The 10531-nt window shown below is 41.1% G+C and overlaps 1 protein-coding gene across 1 annotated transcript in view; it reads left to right on the forward strand.

Moving 5' to 3' along the window:
• The first annotated feature begins 475 nt into the window (after positions 1-475).
• The window catches only part of TEK (TEK receptor tyrosine kinase), a 70438-nt gene continuing 60382 nt past the window's right edge, over positions 476-10531 (forward strand). The window contains 3 exon segments of the mRNA XM_037731485.1: positions 476-680; positions 1220-1258; positions 2996-3307. Of these exon segments, the coding sequence (XP_037587413.1) occupies positions 476-680; positions 1220-1258; positions 2996-3307 (556 nt within the window).

Genomic DNA, 10531 nt, shown 5'->3' on the forward strand with positions numbered 1-10531 from the left:
TCACACTCTGGGATCTGTTGGGGGATGCTAAGGGAGGGACAGCGGGGGGTTGGGGAGGGATAACATAAGGAGAAATGCCAGAAATAGGTGATGGGGGATGGAGGCAGCAAACCACCTTGCCATATATACACCTATGCAACAATCCTGCATGATCTGCACATGTACCCCAGAACCTAAAGTACAATTTTAAAAAAGCCTTCTGATACCGTAAATGGTGCTACAAAGGACAGAGCACTCACTGGTGGAAGAGGGCCTCTTTAACTAGCATGCTGAACAAGGGTAACCAAGTATAGCCAAACCTGGACTCCCAGAGTCTACAATTTCCTTTTCCATCACTGAAAGTAAAGGGAGATCTCTGAAAGGAGCAAGAGGAAAAAGAAACTAGATCCATACCTAGAAACAATTTATACACTGTGTGGTTGTCTTTTCAAATCAACTGCATTTTCTATTATTTCCTAAAGTCGTTAAATAAACCATGGCCACTGCCAGTGCTGTGAGTTCAGAGCAGATCCTGTGGGTTTTGGCAAGACTTTCGACTGGCCCTAGAAATGGGGCTGGATTGAACTGCGGCTGGAAGAATTACAGTGTTTCCTTCCTCTTGATGACCCTTTCTGGAACATGCCTGGAATGCGTGAGTGTAAGAGATGAGGTGGTGTTCACTCAGAGCCATGGCTGGGCATGTGCGTGGGAGGGAGGTGTGTGCTGGTGTTATTTTTGGAGGCTGCAAGTCTACTGCTAGGTTTTGTAGCTCATCCCCTCTTTTAATGTTTTTATTACCCTAACATGTGTTCCCTCTCCTGAGATCGTAAAAGTTACCAATGAGGCTAGAAGTAAGATGGGTGCTTCAAGGTCAGGCTTGGGAACTCATTCTAGTGGAGATTTTCTCCCACAATCCTATGTAATGAGTTAATATTACCATAAAATGCAGCTGGAACTACTGCTTACATGAAGACTTGACTTTGAAATTTTTCTTCCTAATCATTCAGATAAAGGTTTAATTCATACTAAGATCATCCTCAAAACATCACTGCATACAGTAAACACTGGCAGTTGCCATTAAAAACAAATTGTAATGAGGACTTTATACCAGGTACAGCGCTTGACATAAGTAGGTGCTCAAAAATTCTGATAAATGAATATTAATCAACCTTAAATGCTCAGCAGTCATTGATCGCTTTTCTTTGGCATTTTGTAAAAATTGTAATTTTTCCCCCTATAGACTCAGTAACTGACAAAACAGTTAAATGTGGTCACGGAGGTCAGTTTAGACTCAGGAGCACTTTCATTCTTAACCTTATTATTCTATAATTGGGAGCTAAGTAAGTGGATGGACTTGAATCAGGCAGATCTGAAATAAAATTTACCCGTCCATCCATCTACTCATCCAGTGAGTACTTCAGTCCTCTATATGTTGAGATTAGGGAGAATATTCCATTGTAAACCAGCTCCTAAATTTCTGTTCCTATGCAGAACATTTGGAGTTTACCATTTAGAGAGAGAGAGTAAGTAAAATAAACACAAATTATGGTAATCTTTATGAATAAAGCAAGAGGCCAAATTAGAGAACAATGTAATGAGAGTGTGTAGGTGTTACAGGTATGGCAGGTAGAGAAGCCTTCTATGAGAAAGTGGCATTTAAGCTGAGACCCAAAGGATAAGCAGAAGATGGCCATGCCAAGAGCAGAGAAAAGCATTGCAGGCAGAAGGAACAGCAAAGGCTTTGAGGTAGGAAAGAGCATGTGTATCCAAGGACTGAAAGACCAGTGAGCATTTGAATCTCAGCTCTGCCTTCAGTAGCTGTGGAAAATCAAACGGGCTGCTCAGTCTTTTAAGCCTTCATCTCTTCATATATAATGGTGCATACATCACAGAGTTGCTGAATTTCATGAGTATTCAACAAGATAAAATGCAGCTTATTTGAATCACTTTACATCTACACAAAGGTCTCTGAGACTCTGGTTGGGTCCTCATCACTCAGTGTGCTTGATCTTTCTAGTCTCCTGATCATTTCATGCGGACTTGAGAGCCAACCATCACTGGAGCAAGAGAACATTTTTCATCCCAGATATTTCCATATTTAAGGAGGAGAGAATAGGCACAGACACTATCTGCTCATGTTACAACATTTAGAAATCAAAAAAGTGAGAGGTGGGTAAGGGGAAGAGAGAGAAAGAGAAATACTGAGAAAATAATGTGAGAGGATTTTCTTTTTAAAAATGTACGTCCTCATTTACAGAACAAATTCATAAAATGTAAAGGTTGGGCAAGGTTTTGTTTTTATATTTGGGGAGAGGGTAAGGTTTGGGGCTCAGTATTCAGGAAACAATAAAGAGAAATGAAATAATGATCACTGATTACCCAATATATAACAGACATAGTGCTTGGCAAGTTACATATTATATCTTATTTAATCTTTACAAGAATCCTGAAAGGTAGGTCTTATTTGCCTTGTTTTAAAAATGGAGTAAAGGAGGCCTGGTGGGAAATGCAGATTTCACTTAGTCACTGTCTGTCTCTTATCTGGAGGTGTTCAATGTGGAATTGAGTGATTCTTTAAAAATGAGAATCTCTATAAGGCGTACATGTATGTAGTTGATATATTCCTTTAGAATACTTTATTATTGTGACAGTACCACAATATAATGACTAATAATGATTATAATTTCATTATTATTAACTCATCTTAATGCAACAAATATTTCCTGAATACCCAACTATGTCTAGTGCATGGCTTGTTGGGGGAATAATGGGTAGTCCTTTGCAACTAGGGTATGGAGTGGGGCAGGGGAGGGTAGCAGGGTCTAGCTGATGAAGGGTCTTGATGCCTTGGTAAAGAGTTCTGGATTCTGTCCAATGGAAGATAGGCACATGGTCATAATGGCATTTTAGAAAGAATCCTCACACACATTTTTAAAGACGAGGCTTTGTGAGCACCAGTTTACCCTGTGGGGTCATGTTAATAACCTTAGGTCAAACATTATTCTCTCTCTTTTAGGAGCTGTTGAAGGTGCCATGGACTTGATCTTGATCAATTCTCTACCTCTTGTATCTGATGATGAAACATCCCTCACCTGCATTGCCTCTGGGTGGCACCCCCATGAGCCCTTCACCATAGGAAGGGACTTTGAAGCCTTAATGAACCAGCACCAGGATCCACTGGAAGTTATTCAAGATATGACCAGAGAATGGGCTAAAAAAGTTGTTTGGAAGAGAGAAAAGGCTAGTAAGATCAATGGTGCTTATTTCTGTGAAGGGCGAGTTCGAGGAAAGGCAGTAAAGATACGAACCATGAAGATGCGCCAACAAGGTAACATGCCCCTAAGTTATGGGCAGGTGAGGCCCACTGAGGCACACACACGCCTCTTGTCTTGGCAGCTGCTTCCTCGGGGGCAGAGATGCACTACCTGAGTGCGGCGCTTGGTGATCTCGTCTGTCTCTTTCCATGTGTCGCTGTGTCTGGTACCTGAAACGTTAGAAATAAAGGAGACTATTCAGTCCAGCCCCTTAAGTAGACATTGTGCCTACTTTGTGAGATGAAATATTTCATATGTTCTACCAAGGGCTTCATGGTCCTTATGGATATACGACTCTGTTACATGTATGTAATATGAAAGTCAAAGCAATGAAAACAAGTGTTCATTGCCAAACGACTGGCTATTCTGAGCTTTCTTATTTGACTTTTCATGTGCTACATTGCTTGTCCCTAAATACCCTTAAGGGAAATTAATATTTTCGGGAGAAAAATATGATATAAATAAGAATTTTAGAAGGGGAATATCCATCAGTAACTTAATTTCGTTGGTTACTTGGTGAACCAATTTTCTATTGCCACAGTTATGCTGTGTAATATAACCACAAACCACAGTGGCATACAATAAGCATTTATAGCTGTGAGTCTAAGTCAGCTGTGTTGGTAAGACAGATGTGTTGACCTTGGCTGGGATTCCTTACGTATATAATGCTGCCTGGCTACAGGCTTAGTAGGCTGGCCTTGGCTGGGCAACTTTGCTCAGTTCCTCATATGACAGCAGCTAAGGTAGGCGTGTTCTCATGTTGATGGTAGTGGTACAAGAGAAAAATAGAAACACACGAGGCTCCTTGCAACCTAGGCTCAGAATTGTACACTATCACTTCTGCTTCATTTTATTGACCTAAGCAAGTTAAGCCTAGTGTCAGAGTGAGAGGGCGCTACAGACTGAAATGACAGTGAGGGCTACAAGGAGGGATGAAGAATTAGGGCCTTCTTTGAAGGCTGCTGTTCTTGGAGAAGGATCATGATTTAATTGTAGCAGTCGAGTCCCGAGGTCCAGCTCAGAAAACCCCAGAACTTTTCAGGAGGATTTTGAAAGCCTCCCCTAAGGGAGGATTATTAATACTTGCAAGGCAATGATGTGATGAAGTCGTTCTCCCTAAATAAAAGTGGGTCCTAAGCTAAATCTTTAGACCAGTCCATCTATGTGATGGCAGTTGAAGGAGATGGTGTTGCAAACATTATTTGCTAATTGTATTCTAAGGTTTCAGGCCTGGACAAGCAGGCAGACTTGTGGTGCTCTTGATGCTGTCTGCTGGGAGAAAGGTACAGAATTCCAGCTAAGGTGGCCTTTCTTTGTGCTGCCTGGAATGATCTGGCCTCTCACCTATCAGCCACTTTGTCTGGGCTGCTGATTCCTAAAATGAAGAGGTCTTTTCCAAATTAATAACACTATAACCACAGGGGCTGTGGACTGAGGACTTGCCATTTCATAAAATAATGACAGTGAGAGCTGTTTAGGTGTTTGATTTTTTTTTTTAAGACAAGGTCCTGCTGCTGTTCAGGCTGGAGTGCAGTGGCACAATCATACTTCACTATAGCCTTGACCTCCTGGGCTCATGCTGGCCTCCCACCTCAGCCTCCCAAGTAGCTGGGACTACAGGCATGCACCACCATGCCTGGCTAATTTAAAAGAAAAATTGGTATCACTTCTTGGCCTTTTGGCTAAGATCAAGTGCAGAAAAATTTGTAGATACTGGGTCTTGCTTTGCTGCCCAGGCTGGTCTTGAACTACCAGCTTCAAGCTATCCTTCCACCCAGGCCTCCAAAAGTGGTAGGATTACAGGTGTAAGCCACTGCACCAAGCCCGACTTTTAGAAAGCTGATCCAGATAAGTAAGACACCTCTGCACATTGCTGTTTGGCTGTTTCTTTTACAGCCTAACAATCTGAAGTGTACATTTTTTTTTATCAGTGCTTTTCGCAGTTGAACATGCGTACAGATCACCTGTGGGTCTTGTAAACATGCAGACTCTGATTTAATAGGTTGTTTGGGAGAGCTGTGGGATCCTGCATTTCTCCCCAGGTCCCGAGTGACGAGAGTCTGCTTGACCGTGAACCACACTTCGAGTAGCAAGGGTTTAGAGTTAGCCTCTAACTGGGATCCACCTGAAAATATTTTTTTGAATTTACTAATGGTAGTAATAAAAAGATTTGAAGGCAGCAAACTGATTTTGAGGTCAAAAGTAATAAAATTGCTATTCATTACAAATGAAGGAAAGGCTTTTCTTAGCAAAACTAGAATGTTCACCTTTAAATGACAGCAGGGCAAGTGGGAAAAGTGCACAACAGAAATTCCCAGGAATGCAGCTCTCTGTTAAGGGAAGAGAGGTTGAACAAAGGGATGTGAGGTGTGCCAAAGCTATCATGGCTGAAAGTCAGCTCTATTATTTTTCACATGTGTCATTTTGGATTTGACTTGTATAAAGTCTAATCTTCTTCTGCTGATGTTTCTAAAGGAAGATGATCTGAGATTATGCCCCAGTAATTTCATGGGAACAAAATGCGAAGTGCCACTCTGTCCTTGCTGTACTTCCTGAGATCGTCCTTGACGAGGTATAAATAAGAACGTGTAAAGCAAACTGAACCAGAACATTGGGAGTTAAAAACATACTGTAATGATCCCTCCAAACTGTGAGTCTAGGTGACCACAGGTAAGGGATGGCTTAACTTCAGTTAAATGAGGCAAAGCCCCACCAGGATAGTGAGAAACACTAAGGAGAAGATGGCTTTTAGAGTTATCCTCACCTGAGTTTTAATTCTTTCTCCATCAGTCACCAGCAGTGTGGCCTTTGGCAAGTTATTTATCTTCCGTTGGTCCCATTTTTCGTCATCTGTGAAATGAGTATAATAATACCTACAAAACTGTTTTGTTTTGAATAAGTTGGTATATTCAAGAAGCACTGATTTACACAGTGAATGTTCCTAAAAGCTTCAGGACATTGAAGAATAAGGTGCATAGTAATAAGAATAATAGCAGCTTGTAAGTGGTGGGAATGGGATTTGATGGCCGATGAGCTGACTTCAGGGCCAATATTTGTTACCATGCACTACCCTTTGGATGTCCTTCTCATTTATGTTAACAACTCTCCCTGAATCTGGGCACTCGTTTTATAAAGGACAATCATTCCACTTGAAACCCTAAAAAGCAACTCAGGGCATAGAGGAGAGGTATGAGAGTGGAAGTCAGATATGGATTCGAGTCTACCTCTGCAACTGAGTGGTATGGCTCAGGACAAGTTACTTAATTGAAGTCATAATTTTTCCTCATGTGCAAAAAAATAGGGATAGAGATTTTATCACACACATTTGAAAATTAAATGAGGCACTAAACTATTACCAACATTACCTGCTTCACAGTAAATATTTAACAACTGTCATTATTGTAATGTCTTGCAGTAATAAATTGATGAGACAATTTTCCTACTCAATTGTAGAAATTTTTAATATGCATTAACATATTATGGAGTTTTATACAAAATCAAAAAATAGGTAGTATGTTGCCTCCTGTATCTTAACAATAACGGCATCTCAGGCTGGTGGACAGGTCCTGTTTTTCTCGTTGACCATCCAGGGGAGGGAATCTGGTTGAGGAAAGTGAAATCCTTTACGGTGAATCAGGAAAAATCTCCAAAACTGTGTTTTCATGTCACTATTAATTCATTATTAAAACATCATGGAAACTCAGAAATGCCTGCCTAGGGACACAGCAGGATAGGATAAACATCAATGTATTCCTGCCTGCTGCTGACTCGTACATCTGGGGAGGAAGTGGAAAATCCATTTGAGATGTGCCAAAACACAGCTTAAATTGGCTCATGCACCCCAGACAGCCAAACTGGTTTTTATCAATGGCATCATCCCAATCAGTCAACAGCAGTTTGACTTAAACCCCACTTGTGATTTCATTTGGAGGTAGGGAATTCTATATAAAGTTTGAAACATTTTCAGATCTAAAGATCTGTTTCAAACTGATCCATTAGAAGAAACAGAGGGTTGTTTTATTCCTGCTTTCATTTGAGAAATAGCTTTATATTAATATCAAACTTCCCAAACATGATTTATGAATTTGATAGAGAAGAGCCATTTGCACCTAAATAACATAAAGGAATATGTTAAAAGCATCAGGAAAATAGGAAAATCTAAAACAGTTTAGTTCATTTATACTTTATTTTTCACAATTATCCTTGAGCCTCTATTTGTGCCACATATTTTCCTGAATACTTATTGTATGCCTGACATTCCCCTAGCAACTTTATATGTATTACTGTCTAACTTAGTCTTTATCAAATATATATCAGATGAGGACTTTTAAGACCCCACTAATGAATGAGGCTTACAGCTACTGTAACTTACGTGCATTCACTAGCTAGTGAGCTTTGGATCTGGGAAGGCAAAGTCAGACCCGATTCTAGAAGCCTGGCTCTAACCATCACCCTGTGCTACCTCTCAAAACAGATGTGATTTTGCCCTCCTGGAACACTCAGTCTAGTAGAGGATATATACCATGAGCGGGTCTATAATGGAAAAAATGCAGGGTATTTAGGGAGTAGCTATGAGAGCATTTAACCTGTGTTCCAGGTGTTGTGTGAGGTCTCTAGAGATACATAAATGGAAACTGATGATTGAGTAGGAGCTGGTGAGGCTTAGGAGAAAGGGAGGAGAAAAGAAGGAAGAAAACTCATGACTTGGACATGAGTGATGAGTCTATTTGAGGAACTGAAGACAGTTCAAAATGGCTGGAATTGAGAGAAGAATGTGGACCTGGAGAACGGTAAGTCTGGAGAACTAGGGGTGGAGGTCTTGAGTTTGTGACTCAACTTCCACGTTGATTCACTATTGACAGGCCTTGGGTAAGGGACTTAGTCTTCCCTAACTCCATCTCCCGTATGGATAGACTGTAACTCTACTGTCTTCACAGGCTGTGGTGAAACTGCACAAAATGATAACAGATATAAAACTACCTTATTTCCTATGGTACTTATACAACAGTTAAATTGAAAGGAGATGACAGGACTTTAGCTCACTTGTTTTTCATCTGTGTTTTCACTTGTTTGTAATTTTTACTGCAGTCTACTTTTTTCTCCAGCACTTAAGGAATAAGGAATTATGTTTTTAGTTAAGTTCTGCCCATGAGTTAGCCCATCCAAATGATCTTAAGCAAGTTATCTTCCAACCTAGGCCTCAGCAATATCATTTATAAAATGAGGTGGTTGGACCTTAAAGCCTTTTGAGTGCTAACATTGCATAATCTCTGAAAGCATCAGAGCCCGATTTCTTGGTTCAAATCCTGGCTCTGCCATGCATGTGCTGTGTTATCTTAGACAGGTTACCTAGCTTCTCTGTACCTTAATTTCCTCATTTGTAAAATTGGGATAATTGTAGTACCTATCTCATAGGGATATTATAAAAAGTAATTTTTTTTTTTTTTTTTAGTTGGAGTCTTGCTCTGTTGCCCAGGCTGGAGTGCAATAACTCATTACAGTCTTGATTTCTTAAGCTCAAGTGATCCTCCTGCCTCAGCCTCCTGAATAGTTGGGACTACAGGCATGTACCACCATGCCTGGCTAATTAAAAAAATTTTTTTTGTAGGGAGGGGATTTCACTATGTTACCTAGGCTGGTCTCAAACTCCTGGCCTCAAGAGGTCCTCCCACCTTGGCCTCCCAAAGTTCTGGGATTAGAAGCATGAGCCACCATCCCCAGGCTGACAATTACATTTGTGTAAGGTGCTTATAACAGCACTTGGTTCATAGTAGGAACTATTAAAAGGTGTTTATTGTTTTATGGTCTAGTCAAGTCACATGACATCAACAGATGTGTACTGAATGCAACCCAGGCTCCTGTGTCATCAGAAAGCCCAGAGTAGAACATGAATGTTGGACCTCCTTCGTGAGTACTCAGCAGAGAACAATCCGCCTAGAGACATTAATGCAGAGGTAAACTCGACAAGCAGTGAAACTCTGGTGTGATAATGCCCCTAAGAAAACAGGGAGCTTAAAAGGCACAGGCTGAAATAATAAAGAGCCGCAGAGTGGCGGGGAAAGCTACTTGGAGTTGAGCCTACTGGGGAATCTTGGTTCCTTTCAGAACACAATGCCGAGTGAGAAGTCCCACGGTCAGCTAAACAGTCTTCACACAAAGGAACAGAAAACATAAACAAATCACATACACAGGAACAACAGCGTGAAATGGTCAGAAAAAAATTCTCACAGGAGTCCAGGAGCATGCCACAGAGAGCAAGAGCTGCATGTTTTCGGAGGGCTAAATGAAGCACTTGGCAATGTGAGCAGAAGCCCCACAAAGCCAGCCTCCCTCACTATCCAGTTCCCTGTCTGCCCTCCTTTATGGTTGGTTCATTTTAGTGCTCTGGAGAAAAGTGTCCCTCATGTTAATATCACAAATATCAGCACAGCAGTGTTGCTGTTTATATTGGAAGGATACTGACCCCTTCAAAGCACCTCAGGGCTTAGCCTACATTACTTATTCCTAACAACTTTTGAAGGTAGATATTATTACTTTTCAATTACACATAAGGAAACTGTTATTTGCAGAGGTAAAAGCACCTCTTTCAAAAAGGGTGGCAGAGGGTGGATCCAAGCCCAGAAGTGTGTCTGATGCCAGTGCTCACACTGCTGGATTTCTCTACCCCATGCTCTCTCTGGGTTTGCCCCAGGTCGTCATCTGCACCGAAGGCATTCACATACCTGACCACTGGGGGAGTCTGTGCAGGACACCCATGCTAGGGTCAGCAGGCACAGCCCAAGCCAACGAAAGCAAGTCAACAATCCTAAAGCCCAGGTCCTTCTGAGCATGGTTTGGAGTCATCTTCTGCCCTCACAGGGTAGCTGTCTCAGCCAGTGGTGCACACAGCACTTGATTGGTCTTTCTCAAACCACCATCTGAAAGCCATGGATGAGATGAGAATGAGGGCACAGGGACAGGCTGGTTCATCACAATGTCCTCAGCAGGATACCTATGATCCCAAGGCTTGATCCTAGTCTGAATCTTTATAGGAATTCTTACTTTCAGGGGACAGGATATTTTGCTATTGATTGCTAATTTAGGTGCATTCTGGTCAAAGAATTTATTATTCACAGAGATGTGCTTTGTGAATAAATAGGCAATATTCTGGTAAATAATGTGTATTTCAATAACTGAACATGGGTTCATGAATATTCAACATTTTAAAATAGTATTATTAAAATCTTTATATTTCCTTA

This window comes from Cebus imitator, unplaced genomic scaffold (assembly GCF_001604975.1).
Source record: "Cebus imitator isolate Cc_AM_T3 unplaced genomic scaffold, Cebus_imitator-1.0 Scaffold403, whole genome shotgun sequence".
NCBI classification, from domain to species: Eukaryota; Metazoa; Chordata; class Mammalia; order Primates; family Cebidae; genus Cebus; species Cebus imitator.